The sequence below is a fragment of the Parus major genome, chromosome 1 (genome assembly GCF_001522545.3).
Source record: "Parus major isolate Abel chromosome 1, Parus_major1.1, whole genome shotgun sequence".
In the NCBI taxonomy this organism is placed as follows: domain Eukaryota; kingdom Metazoa; phylum Chordata; class Aves; order Passeriformes; family Paridae; genus Parus; species Parus major.
In genome coordinates, this window is record NC_031768.1 from 41288757 (window position 1) to 41309503 (window position 20747).

Sequence of the window (20747 nt, forward strand, 5' to 3'; positions counted from 1 at the left end):
TGATAAGCACACCAGCTGTATATTAACCCTTATCTTAGCCAAACTGACAACTGCAAATGTGATATCTAATTGTAAAGAAAAGAACATTGGAATTTATTATGGATATTATGGCTTTTCTATCCCATAACCTTGAAAATAAGTAAATTATATCCAGCCTACCGTCAAACTTCTTGTGCCGGGATATAAAAGTCGTGCGTACAAAGTGACTTGTTTCCTCCACTAAGTTTTCAAACTCCAGTTTGCTCTGTTGGCTTAACTTGTCCTCCATTTCTGAGGTGCAGCATGTGTATTCCTGAGGGCAGATTCTCAAATGTTCCCCTGGAATCACAAGAAAAGAAGGAATTAGAAATATCTGAATACAGACAGAAATGTGCCAGAACCAAAAATACGTGATGGCTCTTCAGTTTGGGTGGGCTACCCAGGGAGCTCTTTAAGGCTTGACTTAAAGAGATTGAGAGGAAATATCTTGAATTTGTATCAAACTTTGCTATAGCTGGGTATTCCTCACAGGGGAGAGGAGACACACACTGCAGAGTTGTTTTGATACTTCACGAAGTAAAACTGCCTCACACCAAAAGTGTTCTCCCACACTGAAGAAGCCTTCCACATTTACTGAAGCGTACTTAAATTTGAAAAACAATTGCTTGCTTTCTGTTTGTATTCAAATTGCCTGGAGAAATACCTAGTGAGATGACCTATTACAAGTCACTGGAGCTGTCAAAAACTGCAAAACAGAAATCATGCATTTGTTGTCAAAACCTGATAAACAGAAATTATGCATTTCTGTAGGCAGGTCCCACTTGCCCAAGTGCACCAAAACATTCTTCCCTTCTCCCCGTCCTTCCCTTCTGCTTAAGTGTTTTTTAATGACTGTGTTTGGGAGCCACAGGTTTTCTTGGGCAGCATTTCTTTTGAGACTGAGCAAGTGCTCTGCTGAATAGGAGAAAGCAATGAAGAGTTTAATTAATGCTTATGTTATATGGAAATGCAACGTAAAAGGTAATGAAAGCCCCTTATTTAATTCAATAGATTTATCTCTTGAAGCACTCTGCCAGTTCTTCTGACAATATTGCTTTCTTCAGTACAATTTGCACGTGGAAACCAATTCTTCAGCTCATGAAATTAAAATGGTCTGTTATTACATGAAATGTGAATTTCCAATTGACACTGTACTAAGGGTGTCAGAAACATTTAGCTTGGTTTATACAAAGGCAGAAAATTCTACCATTTCCTCTTGAGAAATAAAGAGAATGATCTGCCTGTATGATTAAAGTTACTTGTAAGGCAATGAAAACATTTAGCTTTCTGTACACTGAATCCTGATTAAAAATCCCTCTGCAAATCTCTTAAAGGTGAAAATAAAATGATATACAAAGCCCAAGGGTTAAATAAATACTGGGGACCTGATTCTCATTTATATCGAGGCTCCTTTCTACCACTGCTGAGCCATAAAGAAGACTTAAATGCAATTTATACCTACTTTAAGGCTGTTTTTCACCATTCTTATTATGTAGTGAGGAGAAGCAGGCCCTAAGTTTTATGCTTCCCAGGGGTATAATACATTTAGCTGCTGCATCATTTTGAAGACAACATCAAAAAGAGGTTTGCACATGCTTAGAATAAACACTGCCTTGAGTTTGCCCTCACCTTATTCCAATTTATGTTTCAGTTCTCGAATGAAGTCTTTTAATTTGAAATTTAGTCATTCCTCAACCTTGACTCCTCACCCCATCTTAATTTGTTTTTTTCTGCAAGAGTTCGTAATATATGAACTATAATGCCACGAGGTTTCTTTTAGCAGTCTCAAGACTTTTTAAAAGCTCACAGCTGTACATCTTCAGAAAGGACCATTTTATTACTATCAGTTACTGTTTGGCAGTACAAGTGCCAGTCATGTCCAAATGAACCATGATATAAAACTTTGTATAAACCTGGGAAAAAATTGCATCCCATGACCATCAAAATATTGTAAGGACTGCTTCCCATGTCTGCTACACCCTCCCACCACAAGAAATTAATTCCTCTCCATCCTCAAAGTCACACATCTAAGCCATAAACAACATATACAGGGACTGGTGAGCCAGCTGCTGTCAAACATAAAAGATAGTGGCAAACTAATGTTTGCCCTACCCTTTACATCTCTGTCACATTAAACTGCAACTATTCAACAGGTAAGGGAGGCACCATAATAAGAAACAATAAAGGTTATTTCAGTAACAGTAATGTGAGTTTTTATTAGATGTCAGAAAGACAAGTAAAGCTGAAATATTGTGTCATTAGTAGCAGTGCTGTGTACTTGATTAAATAAAAAAAAACCCCATCCATAATGTTTGCAACCCACTTTCCTCAATAAATACAGGTTTTTTTCCTTACTGAAAATGCCTGCTTTCCCAGTTCCAGAGTGGTAGTTTATGCTTTTTATTATGATAATGTCCTCTAGTGACATTGCAACCAAAATTTTTTATAAAATTCACTTTTCTTTCCTCTCTTCACCTGAAGTTCTTATTCTTTTTTGTCTGCTCTGTTTGTTTTTCAGAATTTTCAGGCTATAAGCTGGACTAATGGTTATCATCATGGCACTGTGCTTAGTAACAGCCATGAGTCTAAATTTTTTAAGACACCAAGTATTATGCCGAGTATTATGACAAATTAAATTCTATTGAACAGTCATTTTTGGAGGAATAGTAATTTTTTCTTTCTTCGACTTATTTAGAGTCTTAGTTTTGCTTTGCTACAAAAATAATTTCTCACTTTGGCTGCTACAAGCTCATTCAGATTCCTACTGCATTGTTTTTCTTATATATGTATTTTCATCAAGTTTCTTCCTCTTAATTCACTGGTTATTCCTTCATTCATGAGGCTCTAGACTATAGAAACTCACATTTATCAGAAGCATAACTTTTCCATTATCTCATTGCCTTTTTCTCCCAATATGTCTTCCTAAAACATCTATACTAGTCACCCACCATCCTCACAGAATTTTTTCTGTACAGTAATGGAATTTTTTTCAAAACACATTTTTAGTTCTTCTCTACTCACTGTCCATATATTCCCTGCATTTCTGTGGAAAGAAGTAATAATGGAAATATTGTGCTACTCTTCATATTCTGTTTCATTCTCTTCTCTTTCCTGCAATGGACGATCAGGTCAGACTGCTGAGAAAGCGAAAGAACATGCATTTTCCATTGGTCCACACAATGGAGTCTTTGTATGCCTAAGATGTTCAAGTTAATTGTGGAAAAATAAAGCTTTTAGAAATTTTTGCTCATAAGCCCTCAGTGTTTATACTGACCATGACTGGCTGCAGTTTCCAGAAGTGCATAACTTGGACAAAAGTTCATGTGCTTTCCTGGGAATGGCAAATGGAAACTCTCTGACAAAGTAATTTCTGTATGCTTAATCTTCTTTTATCCTTTTTGAAAGCATGATTCTCATTTTGTGCTTGTTCTTATCAGACCTCCAACTAATGTCAGAATTGCCAGGTCATTAGGTCACTCCTTGTAAAAAAAAAAAAAAAGATACTTTTCTCAGCATAAAAGTAGGGGATTTGTTTGTTGAGCTTTTTTTGTTGTGTGTTGCTGGGGGTTTTTTTGTAGGTTTTTGGTGGTTTTTTGTTTTGTTTTTTTTGTTTGTTTTTTTGTTGTGGTTGTTGTTAGTTTGGATATTGTTAATCAAGAGGTGTGTGCTTTATTTTGGATTTTTTTTCTTTCGTGGAAATCTGTGACCTAAGAGGCTATTTGGATTTGAAATAACTCTGCAGACAAATTTTATTGTGCTTCCTCCGATTTTTTGAATTGGATCATTTACCATTTGCATTTTGTAAAACATTGTTCTATTACCACAGAAAGAATTTAATCACTAATTTGTGTATTTACACACCTCAAGTATTTTGCAGGCTGAAAATGTTCTCATGACTAATGTACCAGTTCTTGCCCTGGGAAACTCCATATGGTCTAGGTTCTTATGCTAATTTTAGCAACGATTTTCATGGCACAAGTGGCATTGGTTATAACTGACTAGTTTTTCCTTGTTGCAAATGGTGTCTCCCCAAACAAGCTTGACACAAACGTAGTTACACTGCACCAGAATTCTGCCAGGCTGAGCAGCTATTAACTCAATATTCCCAGCGACCTACCACAACTCCTCTAACCACTGTTTCCAGCTGAAGATGCTGACCTACATACCTCTCCTCATGTGGCTTATGTTATATAAATCAAATCAATTGCCTACTACAAATTCAGCTACCAGTATTCAATTTCAGTTTTATTACAGCTGTAATCTCACACCTGCCTTCACATGATCCAAATTGGCAACTTTTGCAGTTGAATTTGGCAATCCTGCTAGCAATGCTTCTTTGAAGTGTGATAAAGCAATTTATAAAGCACTTGTTTTATATTCAGATATATTGCTGTTTGGTGTCCTTAAAATGTGCTACAAAACTCAGAAGTCTTTAAAAAATCGCAACTTACAGCTCTCAAGCTGAATAAATGCTTTTACTGCGTATCAAAATGCCAGAACTGATCTGAGCGTGGTAACTACTTGCAGAAGATACAGTCTGTAGGATCAGTAAACCCTACGGAATATAACATTATCCTTCACAATTTAACCATCAGATTTCCTGAGCACCTTGGTTACATTATTAGAGATGGAAGTATTATCATGTAACATATTTAACATCAGGCAGAATTTTTTATGGGTTATGTTGCAAGTTTAGCAATTTTGAAAGCAATTCTTTCTCAGGGCATTGAAAATTTTATAGTTCCTATCCTAATCATAAATTTAAAACCCTGATAGTGGTCTGTTCACAGAATGGTAGGGATAACTGTATGACTGCAGAGAATAGAAACAGAGTCACCACCCTGCTTCATAAATCCAACAATGAATAAAAATTATTAAATAAAATGGGTAAATCAAAGGTGTGCTTTCAAACTTGATCACCTTGTATGCACCAACAGAGCCTGTAAGAAGAAAAGATAGCTCTACATTCTTTATCTTGCAGGTTACATCGATGTGATTTGGCTTTGTCATTAGCTGTGCTCTTTGAAACTTGAAATACTTGCTTCAGACCCGCTCATATTCAGCCACTTGTGGAGAAAGCAGTGGAATTTATTAACAGTATGAACTTTTAACAAGGACAAGTATCTAGTCCTGCACCTGGAACAGAATAGCCAGATCCCAGTACACACTGACACCTGTGTGCCTGGGGAGATGCCTTGCTGAAAAGGATGGGGGATCCTGGTCTACACCCAGCCAACACGAGTCAACAATACCCTGCAGCAGCAAATGTAAATCTGATACTGGGTTGCATCTCCAGGGGCATTACTAACAGAGGTGGAAACATGATCATCCCACTTACTCAGTGTTTGTCAGACTGCACCTGGAGCACCCCGCCCCATTCTGGTCCCCACAAGTCAAGAAAGATACAGACTGGAGAGCGTCCAAAGGAAGATCGTGAGGATGATCAAAAGACTGGAGAACCTGATGTGTAAGGAAAGACTGAAAGAGTCAGGTTTTATTCCCCTGGAGAAAGAGAAGGCTCAGGAGGGACCCAATCAGGGTATTATAGTATTTAAACAGAAGGTAGTAAGAAGATGGGGCCTCTCTCTTCACAAGGACGCACATGGAGAAGACAAGGGGAAAAGATACAAATTGTACCAGAAGGAATTTCATCTTGGCAAAAGAAAGGAATTTCTTTAAGGGATAACAGCCACTGGGACAACCTCCCCAGGGACATGGTGGATGCCCCACTGCTGAAGGTTTTCAAGATTTGATTGGACAGGGTGTTAGTTAACCCCACCTGGGCTCCCTTTCCCTCAGTACCTGTGAGCAGATGATCTGCCAGCATTCCTTTCAAAGTGTGCTCTTCTGTGGATCTGTGATTAGGTACTTCAGAACTTCCTATCTCTCAGAATTATAAAGGGCTGCAACCACTTAACTGCTGTTTCTAAATTAACATTTTCCACCCAACTTTCTGTATTTTTTACTATTTTAAAAGATTATTTTAAAATTATGAATAGAGTTAAAAGAAAAACCTCATTCAACTTTAACCCCTTCCCCCTGTTTTGAGGTTTGAATAATTTTCAGTGTGGGTGATGATGTTTCTGAATACCTACTTTTTAAGTTTTCAATTTAAGTTCTCTGGTGAAATCAGGAGCATAGGAAACTCTTAATGATCACATTATTAATTTTCTATTAGGGAAAGATATACTTCTCCAATACATTTACACCATTCTCTCACACATCTGTTAAGAGAAAACAATGCTGTAGAAGAATTTGACTAACAATCATCTTCAATTTAAAAAAAAACACAAAAAAGCAGCAGTAACATGTTGTCTGCATTAAATAATTAGCAGTTAAAAATAAATTAGAAACATGAGTTTTAGCATTTCAGGCAATATTCAAATAGCAAAAATTAAAATATCATTTTGTTGGACAAAACCCTGTTCTCTAACCAAAAAGTCCTAAGGCTCCTTCTGACTTTGTAATTATCTTCTCTGTGGGGTATAACAGCCCTGCAAGCAGCCTCTGTAAAACTGCACCTGACATTCAAGTCAGAGATTGAACTTTCCTACTCAAACTAAAAGGAAACAGATTATGTTCTAAATTAATTCCATCGTAATATTGGCCTGACAAGTGATGACAGGAGCAATATTTGCACAGAAAATGACAGCTGGAGGAAGGGAGGGAAACCTGTCTGTAGCACACGGATCGTGCCATCAGACACAGCTCTCCTAATTTTAATCAAAGGAATATTGAACTTGAAAACCTTTTATGTCTGGTGGACTCCAATAAACCCGTGCAACTACCCCAAGAAAGAGACTGACTCATTTGTTTGCCTCAGACTCAAATCATCTTTGCTCAGATTCCTTTTGTTCCTTGAATTCTTTGAGGTCAATTAAAAAATTAATGCCTTCCAAACGGACTGATAATTAGTTAACAGTCTCTTCATTACAGGTCCCACAGGGAACATTCATTTACAAGAAGCCCTGACCCTGTTGTCCTTGGGAAGATTTCAGTAATAAGTTACCGAGGCTGAGGCCAAGGGGAACATGTTCAGACTAAGACTATACAGATGCTAAAGAAAGAACTGAAGTCCCTTGAGTATTCCTAACTAAACTACTAGAAGCAGTACCACTACTCCAACACTCAGGATCATTTTATTTTCCAAGCATACACAGTCAGACAAATTGTTTTTTGATAGCACAGTTTGTGAGAAGAATCTTTAGTTACCTCTTGAAGAATGTATTACTGACTCTGTGCTCAGTGCCTTGTGGAAAGCAAACGGCAAGGTTGTGATTCAGCACCGATAGTTTCATCATCTCACTGGCTACATGGCTGCAATTTTCTGATTTCAAAGCATGCTCCCACCTGGGAACAGCAGCCAACTCCCCCTCCCCCTCGATTGATTTTTGCTGTTCATTACGTCCCCTACTATAATAGCAGAAATATCTTATATAGCATTATAGTGAGAAGTAGAATACAAGCAGCACATTGCTTTACCATGACCATAAAACACAATGCAAGGAAGGCTTTAAATTTAATCCACCCACAGAACAATTTTATGATTAAGATAGCAGGATGAGATTGTACACATTCATGTATTTATAAAGATTTTAATCAACATTCTTCATGTAGAACTGAAATCCAAAGATGTGATTGTAGCACGTGGTGTATCAGAGGCAGATTTACAGCACTTAGGTCATATACCCACCAAAATACTGTTGTAGTAGGAGGGCATGCTGGACTTGACTTCCTGGGACTAACTGGGTGTGCTCTACTGTCCAAACCAGTCCCTAAGACAAGTACTAAGATTAGTACCACTACTAATATACATCAAAAGTTAAAGCTGAATGAGATACAGTCATGCCATTTGATTGAACTGCCAAGTGTATTTTAGAGCTGTGCAAATCCCTTGCTAATCACTGTATTGTCATGTCATTCTAAAATACTAAGCTTAACAACAACTGTTTAAGAGTCCTTAATCAAAGTGCTCTCCTCATATTCACATGGCTTCTGTCAGCCCAATGAAACCTTTTTGTGCTACCATTAAACAGATTAATATTCATTTTTGTCTTCTGATTAATAATAACATGCTTTTCTGCAATACCACTCACAGAAACAGCTCAGGAAGACAAACATGATAAATGCTGAATTGGTCATAAGTCACAGGCTGTAATGGATACACCAGTGGTAAGACTTTGGTGCCTCTGCCAAAAGCTCTTTATTGAAATATTTTTCAGTCTAATCTCTTTCTTAGTTCTTTCAGGAAAAAGAGAGTACCAAAAGGGAGGCTAGGATTTGTAAAGATCTGAGAGTCTGTTATCATACTGACTCAAGGTCTACCTATGAAATTTCAGGGCCAGAAATGCTGGCATTTGTCCTTTAATTTCTGTTCAGAACCAACCACTGTGAAAAGCAAAATGCCTCTAACAGCTCCTAAGTATTAACCTTACTGTGACACAAGTTGTAAGGCAAGAATCAAAGCACCTTCTCCAATTTTGTATATCTTTGCTTTTATAAAGGTGGGGGGAAACTTTTTATTTTCCCCCAGAGAAGCAAGCTAAGAATATATCAACAAGTATAATGGCCAGAAAAATGCCTGAGAAATCACCCAATGCAAGAGACAACAAATGCTGCAAAAAATAATGTCCTGTTACCCCTATGCAGGAGTTCTGTGGTCTGTGAGCTGAATTTTGTGCAAGTTTATGTGTCCCTGGCTTGGTTCTGCAGATCCAGTTGCTGTTACAATGTGAGAAAATCCACACTAAAGCCAAATAAAGTACTGGGAGCAAAGCACAGACAGAACTGTGGGAGATTCAAGAACAAAACTACTGACATGGGAATACTGACATGACAAACTGGAGGGTGGCAATGAAGAATGAGTCCTTGAGTCCCACACCTGGGCCCCTCACTGTGAGAAAGACTTTGAGATGCTGGAGCATGTCCAGAGAAGGGCAACAGAACTGAAGAAAGGTCTGGAGCACAAGTCCTGCGAGGAGTAGCTGAAGGAGCTGGGGGTGTTAAACCTGGAGAAAAGGAGGCTAAGGGTAGAGTCTCTACAACTGCCTGAAAGGAGGGTATAACAAGGTGGAGGTTGGTGTCTTCTCCTAGATAACACTTGACAGGACAAGAGGAAATGGTCTTAAGAGTTGCCAGGGTAGGTTTAGACTGTATATTAGGAAAAAATTCTTCAGGGAAAGTGTTGTCAAGTCCTGTAACAGGCTAACCTGGGAAATGCTGGAATCACCATCCCTGGAGATATTTAAAAGATGTGCAGATGTGGCTCTTAGGCACATGGCTTTCTGGTGGCCTTGGCAGTGCTGAGTTATCAGTTGGTCTCTCGTCATGGTCTTTTCCAACATAATGATTCTATAATTCTAGCAATGAATTAGAAAAGGGTACTTCAGAGGTCCTGGCAGAGCAGGCAAGACATCATCTTTGACTTTAAGTGTTTTCCCAGCTTGAAGGAGGATACAGGGCAGGTGCGTCCTGCACTGCTGATGCTGCAAGCTTGGGTGGGAATGTGAGCAGTCCTGCAGTGTAATAGAAAAACCTGTTTACTATATCATAGTGGTTTTTTAATCAATATTTTCCAGCAGAACACCGTTTGCTCTGAAAAAACTTTTAGCTCACTCTAATTAACTGAAACTATGCTTCCATAATATCCAGCCAGAGTAATCACTGTGAAAAGGAAAAAGAAAGCTTTTTAGAGGAGAGCAGCTTAGCCACAACAACTTCCCTTTTCCACTATCCCCAGTAGTGTTTCAGATCTAATGTACTGTGAGCCCTACAGAGTGGGAACTTTGGTTTTTGTTCATGTGGGACTTTTTGCTTTGGTTTTGTTTTGTTCTCCTGTATTTAGACACAAAAAGAGTCTGAACAATTTCCTTTTAGTTTTTTCTTTTTATTATTGTACTTCTGTCAACTCCCTCTATGGACTGTGATACTTGCCAAGGGCCAGGGTCTTCAAAATCAATAACTGAATGTTTCTGGCTCTTCAAGTGTTTTAATGTTAAAGGTTTGACCTTTATGATTAAAGATCAGCTTGAAAGGAAATCCCTGTCTGTGTCTGAAGTCTTCTCTTACGTAATCATATTTTTGAATGGACATTTTTTACTGTGTATATTATAAGGCTTTGGTGCACTTTTATAGACTTAATCAAAGCATTTAAATATAAAATAATAAAGTAGTAAGCTATACTTTTTCTATCAGTCCTTTAGAGAATTATTTTTACTTTCTTAATATACCTTTTTTGGGGGCCATTTATTCAGTACAATCACAGCTTTTGACTGACAGCTTACAGCAGTGACCAGCCTCCCTTTAATTTGTGGTCATTTTACAAGCCACACTTTAAAAATCAAAACAAAAGAACTGGCAAAACAACCAAACTTTTAAAAAAAAATATTTATTGAAAGAACATAATTTTCAGGGCATTGTAGGCATTGTATTTTCCTTGAAGAAGCTTAATAATTCTTCTACGTTATGATTAAATGGGCTATTTCCAATAAAGAATACTAGGCACTCTTTGATACTATTTACTCTTGAGTGCTTTGGCTGACATAACACAGACAGATAGTATCCAGATAGTATCCAAAGTGAGTACTTGTCTCTCAGAGAAAACTCTTTGCAGATCTACAGCAGACTGAGCCAGAAAGAAATTTGGCAAAGACTATGTCAAAGTCCTTTGTGTTTTATGCCTTTAGTACAAATAAGACTTAAAGGCATCTGAATAAATTCAGATCACTTTGAGTACATTCCTGTCTTAGTTCCTTCTCTCAGAAGCTACTCAGAATAAAATATTCCCTGGCCTCTGCTGCATGGATGGAGCCAAATTAAGGTATCACAGTAATGACAGGCAAAAATATAAGGCAGCCTCTGAGGATGTCTGTACGAACCACAAAAGACTGCCCACCTTATCCCAAAAACTGTTAAAAAACAACTATAAAATTCATAAACCCCTGCAAGCCAGCATTGCAGATGTTTCCACAATATTATTGATGTTTCCACATTTTATTATTATATCTGGAGGTCTAAATATTTTTTATTCCCTGTGAAAGGGCCCATTGCCTTCCCTGGGTGCCCTGGGTTGAACATTTTGAGTTTGCCTTCTTTTATGCCCTTCCTCCCTTCTTCTCCTCTTTTCAGAGAGCCCTGTGGCCCTGCCAAGGGTCTCTGTGATTGTGCCATCTGAGCAAAAATGGTGCTCATTTACGCCCATAATAGGGAGTGACTGTGATTATCTATAAAAATCTCTGCAAAAAGCAAGAATAAATCTGTAAAATAAAAGCTAGGCCAACATGCACATAATTCCAATATGAATCATATATATTTATGAAAGAGCATTATTCTGGGATTTTTTTTATAAATTATGAACTATATTTCAACCCTGGGCTCAACAGCAGCAGTAGTAAATATATTACAGCACTTTCTGGTGCTCTGTTGGACTAATGTATGCCTAAAATCTTGGGCCCAGAATATTTTGGTTTTTTTCACCTTGGCCAAAAAACAATTAAAAGAAGAAAGTAGTTCTAGGCAATATCTAGTTCGTTAAATATTAGTTACTAGCAATTTCTAAAGTCTATAAAGTTGAGATTTTCATCAATAGTATTAACTTTTACTGTCCTTACATTTATTTAAAATAGAAAATGTCCTAATAAAACTCACATTATCATTTTGCTTATTACTGTCTTTATTGTTTATCAAAAGTAATATATACTTTGTTTTCCTTGTATATCACAAATAGAATTGTAAAAGATGACTGACAAGTTTCAGTTAAGGAATACATCTAGTAAACCAAACATGGAAAAACATCAAAATGTCTTTCCTGGCCTTTGCAGAGTAAATGTCTGCAAGTAAAGGAAATGTCTGCAATTACCAAGTATTTAAAAAATAATTTAAAAAAATTTAAAAAATAAAAAATAAAGAAATTGTGGTAAAATGTGCAAAGCATCTAAAAGAAGATCTCCACTCACTGTCATTTCTACATGTGTTTTAAGTTACTACACAACTGTGTCACAATTCTTGAATGTCATCCTGCAAAGTCTCTCCTGGTTTGATTCATGGGCAATAAGGAGACCCAGGAGATGGAACTTTGCTCTGAGGTGGTGATTTACACAATCAAACTGGAAGGTTATAAGTAAGTAGTAATAAGCATAAGCATAAGGACATAAGCAATAGTAAGGACAAGCTATAAACATTTTCACAACACTGTACATGCAATTAAAAGCACTGAGTGACAAAAAGATTTTTTTCTTCTTGTGAAACTGTTGAAAGCCATTCTCTGAAAAATTGGAGTGATTTGGCTGCTTCTCTGACAAAAAGTATCAACATCAGCCTGCTTACAGGGGACTTATGAGATAAGGCAACAAATCCTGCTCTGCAAAAGAAGTCATCAGCAAACAAGTCAGAATGGTTTATGAAAAAGTCATATACAAAATGTACACACCTGCCAGTAAATAACCTCTTCACTGAGCTGGCACTTTTCTAAATTACAAATTAGGGATTCATGATCCTAATAAATACAATATACTACCAGTTGACAGATTTCACAGCATTTTATGTTTCTGAAGGAGATTTATAGGTTTATAATGAGGAACAATATAATGCAGGTGCTATTAACTTCACTAAAGGCTATGTGCAAAATGGAAAAAGAAATTCTTTACATCTTGGTTAAAGAGAAAATACCAAAGCTTTTGTAAAAGTTTTTTCTTGTCTACTGTTTTCTAAGAAAAAAGTTCCCATTTCAAAGCAATTTCTAAGCAGCTTAATTAATGTGGTGCAGTTCACAAATTACCTCATGAGTACTGCGTTTAATGAATATTCTTTTAAAGTTTACGGCTGTTTTCTACGTCCATTCAGTGACAGCCGTTGCTGAACTGCAAGAGTAGTTTTGAGCACTTGTTGCAGATGTTTCCAACCATTTTCTGCCAAATGCAAATTCAACTACTTGAGTGATTAAATTATCAATGCCAATCTTAGCTGATACTACTGTTAAAAGATTAATGTCCTAAAGGGAGAATCAGATTACTACTAGCATTCTTTTAACATCACTTTAGGAACACTCTAAATCCCCTTTCACAGAACAGAATGCTTTTTAAAATCTATATAGCACATTTAAATAGATTTAGCCTTCCTCACAATATGGTTACAAAGTATCTGGAGCTGTGGTGGGTTGACCCTGGCTGGATGCCAGACACTCACCAAAGCTGCTCTATCACTCCTCTCTGCAAGGGGACAAGGGAGGGTTTATGGGCTGAGATTAGGACAGGACTCACTGATCGCCAGTATGGGAAAAACAGACTCAGCCTGGGGGTACTAACTGAATTTATCGCTAACAAAATCAGAGCAGGCTAATGAGGAGTAAAATATATCTTTAAAACACCTTCCCTTAACCTCTCCCTCCTTCTCAGTTCTCCCTCCTCCCCCCAGCAGTGCAAGGAGATGGGTCCAGAGATCCCTGCCAGGATCCTGCTCCAGCACTAGCCTCCCACAGGTTCACAACCTTCTTTTGGGCAGCCATGGGCATCTTTTGGGCATTCCATGTGGGTCTCCTCCAGGGGCTGCAGGCAGATATTTGCATCCCCAGGGACCTCCATGGGCTGCAGGGGCACAGCTGCCTCACCATGGGCTGCACCACGGGCTGCAGGGGAATCTCAGCTCTGGCACCTGGAGCACCTCCTGCCCTCCTTCTGCACTGACCTTGGGGTCTGCAGAGTTGTTCCCATCACATGTTCTCATTCTGCTATTCTCTGGCACCCATTACAACTGCACAAAAACTTTTTTTCCCTCCTTCTTTAAGATGTTATCACAGAGGTGCTACCACAATTCCCGACTGACTCAGCCTTGGCCAGCAGAGCCTCTGCCCTGGAGCATTGGCTCTGCTGGACGTGGGGGAAGCTTCAGGCAGCTTCTCACAGAAACCACCCCTGGAGCACCCCTGCTACCAAAACCTGACCATGCAAACCCAACACAAAAGTTAAATTCTATCTTAATGGAGTTATCATACAAAATTAATGCTGCATAGTCTCAAACCAAGTTCTAAAACTATACAGAAACTAAATAAAAGCCAGTGACAAACCAGCTATCTAGGCTACTCCTTGCTGCCATTTAATAATTCACTAGTATCTGACAACTCATAAAGTAGCTACCACAGGATAACATTACTTCCTAAAAAATGAAAGCTACCCACAACATCCAACATAAACTCTTAAATGATGATGATGATGATGGACAGTGATAAATTCTGCAATAACTTTTGCATCTGAAAGTACCACTAAACTCTCATGTGATGACTTACACACCTGAAGTCCTTCATCCATAAAAACTGCCAGCAATTAATTTCATTAGGAAAAGCTACTGGAAAATGTATTTTTTATTGATATTTGGAGTTTAAATTTATAATTGTATTATTACTCATCATTTACTGATAATTGAATTATTGATTTTCCTTTTATACAGCTCCAAAAAAACAGGATGATTTGGATATGATCATGAGCTTCACACTCATGATTTGAACAAACAGGATCTAAATTGAATCAAATATGCTGGCTTATAGTTGTATTTGGTATACAATGAAGAAGTATGATTCATGTATCAAATGACTATAGTCCTTGAAGCAACCTTTCCCTATTACAACCTATAAATGTGTGACTACTTACTCATAATCAGATGATAAATTCAGTTGAGACAACCTTAATGTATTGCTATCTAAGAAATCTAAGAAAACAGTAAATTAAGCACCTTCACTGTCTTCTTCAAGTGATACTTAAGAGCTTTCAGAACAAGAAACTAGAAATCCTGTGTGATCAGCTTCCCGCTGAAATTCCTATAGCAATCTGAAACTATCATTACTATGACTACTAAAATAAAATTGTGTTAAAAATATTTTAAAAATGGTATCCATATAATTATGAATACGTAGGAACATGTGCTAGTGACAGAGTCTCGTATGATCCCACAATAATTCTAAGTTGATTTGCAATACAGTAAATCTATGAAAATGAAATAAGTAACACAAAAAGAGGTTCCAATCTTTAATCTGTCTCCTTGAGGAATGAATTCTAGAGTGAAGATAAGAACTGAGATCCCTGAATTTTTAAAGGTAGATGCTGCATACTTCACGTCAAGCTGCAGATCTGTGAGTACAGACTGCAAAGAGAAGCAGCAAGCAGTGATTTAATGCTAATTTGATACATCATTCAGAGCTGAGACAGCATCTAAGACTTGTTTGACAAGACACACTCAAAATACAAAATGATCAAACTGAAATTGTGTCAGTTATTTTACAAGCAAATCGGGTCTCTGAATGGTGCAGAATATCTTTTACAAGGGGTTCTATCATCAGAACAGATTAATTAGAGGAAAAGTAGAAGTACTACAAGGAACGACATCCACACCAGTAAAAGTGGGACTGATCAAAGAAATACAATGGCATTGTGATGTCCCTGAGTGACTACATCTTACTTTATTAAACGTTCCTGTAGCATGGCATGATCATCCTTGTACTTTATTTCTGCTGCTCAGAACTGAACAAAGTTCACCCATTCGTTTCACAGGGTCCAGCTAATATAATCTTCAGTTCTGATCTACCTAAATTCCCCTTTTGCAAGTTGGAATGATCCCACAATCCTCAAAAAAAAAAAAAAATCAGTCAAACTTGTCATATTTTCTTTACTTACACACTTACTTAATGCATAAGTTTGCATAACTATGAGGCTCATCTGTGACCCAGGACTGGACTGCAACCCTTAGATTGTCTCAGTTTGATTTTGGGTAGTGTAATTAAATTGTCAAACAAAGGTCTAGTGCTTTTGAAATATGAGAAGGAAATGGGGACTGAAAGAAAGGGAAATGAAAAGTGAGACAATCAAAGTGTATTAATAATGAGGGTATAAATAATGTAACATTTGCCCAGAAAGAACCATATCATTGCTATTTTAATTTTCATAAGCTCTCAACTAAAATAGAATATAAAAGCAAATCACACTAATTATTTAGACAGAACAAAACCTCGCATTATTTCAGATACTTTGAACTGAAATAATGTCACCTGAACACATGCACCAGTAATGCCACAGCGTTACCCTGTTATGGGACCACAGAAGAATGAAGGTTAAGGAATATGAAGTGTGGGATAGAGTAGGCAGCTTTTGCTCCAGAAGAGGTAGACTAATGTGAATTTGTGCTTGACTATGCCACATGCTTTGGGGCTGCAGATCAGCCCCTTTAGTTAGCATTTTCTGGTTAAGCCAGGCACACAAGCAGAAAGTATCTCCTGGTCTTCTACATCTTCCCGACTGAGACACAGCTTCTAAGAAAGTATGGTCAGGATGAAGGGTTTGGATCTTAAAGAAGCTTTTTACACGTGGAGGTCTCCAGGAAGTGACAGTTGTCCTTCCTTCAGGTTCACTCTGCAACACCCACACCCACAAACATGCTGTAGCTGGTAGTTATGCTCTCAAGATTTTGCCCAATGTTGCACAGCTTTGCTGTGAATGTAATACATTGGTATTTTTCCACAGAACCCTTGCTTCGACAGCAACTTCGAAGAGGTTATGTCAATTAGCATGTTTTTTTCATGCCAAAACCCAGCCAAAAGAGGATAACAGCAAGCTTGTATAGCTGCATACGGGTGACAAACCAGACATATGGAGTGTGAAAAAGAGAAGTGAAATCATTGAAGAAGAGCTAGCAGATAACTCTTCATACAAAATTTAGCCTTTTCTTTTGAAACAATGAAAAGTAAAAAATGTGGTGATATTTTTCTGGATGTAATATGTAGCATCCCAGATTTCTAGAATTCATTTAAACCATTTCATTCAGATATTTTGACTTTACTGCCTGACGCTTGTGCCTTCAGCTGCACTTAAATCTGTATTGCTATTTATCAGTATACCACAATAGCAAAACCAAATGCATGCAACTTCAAATGCATGATTAAAATCTTCATATACATTCTTCCTTATTCATATTGTCCTACATACATATGCCTTCAATCTTCAAAACTGACTATTCAGTCTCACTGAAATCTGCGACATGGGCTAAGTTCAAAGACAGTTAGTGTTTTAAAATTGTAAGTTACCTAAGAGTAGCAAGCTGAAACTTTAAAAATATGAATTAAAGCTCAATTTTAGACAGACACTTGAAAAAAAAAAAAAAAAAAAAAAAGCATCTCCACACACCCCCCAAGCAACTGAGCTGTTAAATTACAGTCGAAGTGCTAGATCTTCATAAAAGCTGTGGGTAAAAACACTACAGTTCATCATACAGTATTTTAAAATAATACACTTAAGTACTGCTGTAAACTAAAATTGTTTTTCCATGACCATAATCTTATACCTCTATGAAATTAAAATAAAGACAGGAGTTTTCACTTCAGTCCATGGTAAGCATGGTGTCTTAACAAGAAGAAAAGATTCATGTGGTGTTGTCCTGGTTTCGGTATTCTGCTGTGGCAGAAACCTTCAGGGGACAATGTTGCCTAAGATGCTTCACTCACAAACTAAATTAAAATGCTTTTAAGTTTCACCAAGAACTGATGGGAGAAAATAAAGAAGTATTTTTCTTCTCAGTACACCACCATTTTTTACTGACTAATATTCAATGCAAATAGAAAGAAAAGAGTTTTCTGGTCTGTATCTTCAGTTTAGTTCTGTAGAACAGACTTCAGATACAATGATTGGCAGAACTCCCTTGAAAACCTGAAAGACTGAAAACCTTTTTCTCTTTTCAACATCTGCAACTTTATGAAACCCCCTTCTGCACAAACATTTTCCATATGCATTTTGCTTCTTATGCCACCTTGGCAAAGTTACCTTTCTGACTCATAGTGCTGTTTCCATTTTTCTTTCAGAAAACAGCCAACAGTTTGTATATTCACTTGAGACTGCTCTGCAATTCATTCTAGGCAATACATTTAAATAATAGGGAGATCTGAACATTTTCAATTCTTTTTTAACTTTTTTACATCTGACTAAAATGAGCTGTCTATTAAAGTGTTAGTCTACTGGGCTCACCTCTATCCATGTTATGTGTCTCATAAATATTCAGAAACTTGTTTTGATGTTGAAAATTATTTTATTGTTTTTGTGTTATCTCTCTGTCCTTGAAACAAAAAAGTGCATCATACTTGCAAAGAAGTTTTCACATATTGTCTACCTAAAGTATTGTACTCACTACACATTAGAGGACCTGGATGATTTCAATTTAATAGGCAGGTAATTCTCAGATATTATTCTTAGATAAAAGATTACTTGGGTTTTTTGGAAACAGTGTCTTAAGCCATAAACTTGCATCTATGAGGACTTGCATCTTCCCAGAGCAAAGTGCAAAAGCATTTTTGTCAAGAATACAAGTACAAGAAAGTACAAGCTAATACTGGTCCAAAGTTATTTAAAAAAAACTTAGAAAGTTGAAGATATTTTCAGTTTGCAGTGTATTAAAATGGGTATTTAAATGATTTTTAATTTAAAATAAAAAATAAAAACCCACACAGTTTTTCAACTTGATTTCCTTCAGGCACTTAAATGCTTTACGATAAAGTCTATTTACATTGTATTTAATGCAAATTCCTGCAGTGGAAGGAGGACTTTCATAAGCATTCAGGAAGAAATAAATAGGGGGAAAAAATCCAGTATCTAAATATACTAAAATTAAAATTTTAAAACAGAAAACATGATATCAACAAGAAAGCTAATGAGAGACTATGTTCTCTTAAAACATATCTAAAAAGATTGCCCAGCTTGAATATTCAGCACTTGGGAAGGTTATGATTTCATTTCATGTTGGCTTCTAAGCCCATACAGTTTGTGAGGTACTCGATTACATTTTTTCTCTGTAAACACTCTCAAAAAGCACTCAAACACATTCAAGTCCTGCTAGTTAGAACATCTCCCCAGGTATCATGCAAGAGTACTGTGGGGAACCCCACACAGTATAAGAAGTTCCCAAAGCTTCCTTGAATTCCTTTCCTGTATTGGGAATCATGCTAGATCACCAGTTGCTGTCTAACTACTAAATTATGTCTCAGTTACTACAGAGAAAAAATACATTTGTGTTGTCATTTTGACAAACAGTTCTGAAAAAAACCCTCAAAGTTAGGCAACATTTTTTCAGTTCATTTATTTGTCCCTGTAAATTACATGTTTTAACCTTGATATAAAGCTTAGCAGAAAAGTGGAGACTTGCTTTTAGAGTTACACAGAAATAGGAAAATTTATTTTCTGAGAACTTGCTCTTTCTCAGGAATTAGGTGATTGTTCATGTATTTATTTACATTGGCATGGGAAGAATACAGAATTACAAATGCCAAAATGTAATGTGAGCAAATTTGCACTACAAATGCAAAGTACTGGCAGCTAGGAGAAACCTACATATGTTCTTCTTTCAGTTCATAAGTGTTTACATGCAAACCTGGACATTCTCAGAAGAACAGATAGTTCTATCAGTGGTAAACTGTTGGCATTTCCCAGGCACAGTGGTGCATAGCTGGCTCATCATCTAACAGTACAGAAAGAAACAGTGAAGACCAAAAACCTGTTTATTCAGTTGATGACAAAAAAGAGACAACACCATAAGGCAAATGTATTTGTGGCTATAAAACAGCACTCTTCTGGCATGTTTAAATTTTGGTCTTGAAGGATGTAGTCACTGTTTTGACAATATAGGATAAATTGTATAAATGAAAATGTTGAAAAGAAAGCAAGACACACAGGAAAAATGCTAAAAAATCCTTCTTCCCAAATAAATAAATTTAAGGTAGGTGCTACTTAGTTGCTGCTAGTTACTGTGTGCTAATCCAATGGAAACATCAAAAAATTCTCTTGAGACCTATGTCAAACTATATTTGGAAAGTCATAAAAAATTGAGAAAAAAAATTTTTCTTCACTCATCTGCTATAAGGCTCACCATAAATAAATTTTTAAAATTTATTTTGTTAAGTTGAAAATTTAAACAAGTCAGTTAAGACAGTTTCAAAAGTTGCTTCTCTGATATCACATAAGCCCCAAAATTTTTGTGTTTGCCTTGATTTTTTTTATAATAGGAAAACTTTTTCTGCTTGGTGTGACACTACTCCCAAGTCAGATCTCTTGATATTGTTTATTTTACTTAACTTGCATTTCCTTAACATTCATGAAGCCAGCTTTGCCTCCACTGAAGTCAATGGTATTTTGCCACTAACTCCCAACATCAAAAATAGGAGTTGCAGTGTAACTTAGAGCAACTTATAAGAACAATTTGAAATTGTTTATATTTTGTAATTTATTGGTACATGGCCATTATTTCCCCATTGAACATTTTATTTTATTTTAAAAGGATTAACAATTTCATCTTACTATATGCATAACGGTAAATTACAGATGTTTACTGAGAGTATTACACAGAAAAAGACAGCTCCATGAACAATTAAATTTTTAAGCCCTGTTTTGAAATAATATGTATGATGATATGTTAAAAATCTACCTCATTGCTTGTAAGTACATTCTACCATCACAACTGCTTAAATGTAGAACTAAAACTGTATTTTCTTATATTAGACTGTCTCATGGTAGGTCAGTGAAGAGCAGTCTGCACATACCATTTGACTGAAAATTAAATGTTCTTATCCACAAATTTGTATTATCCCAACAAAAGCCTCTGGTGTTATAGATCAGGACTTGATTTGAGTGTTGATGAGGGAGCTTTACAGCCACACTGCAAAATGATGGAAAACCTATTTTTTAGAGAATATTTTGAAAATTTATGACTAA

At 36.8% G+C, this 20747-nt stretch overlaps 1 protein-coding gene across 1 annotated transcript in view; it reads right to left on the reverse strand.

Moving 5' to 3' along the window:
- GPC6 (glypican 6) overlaps window positions 1-1228 on the reverse strand; it is a 498670-nt gene extending 497442 nt beyond the window's left edge. The window contains exons 1-2 of the mRNA XM_033513812.1: window positions 1208-1228; window positions 160-352 (exon numbers count right to left, since the gene is read on the reverse strand). Coding sequence (XP_033369703.1) covers window positions 160-352; window positions 1208-1228 — 214 coding nt within the window. The remainder of the gene's footprint in view (window positions 1-159; window positions 353-1207) is intronic.
- Window positions 1229-20747: the final 19519 nt, after the last annotated feature.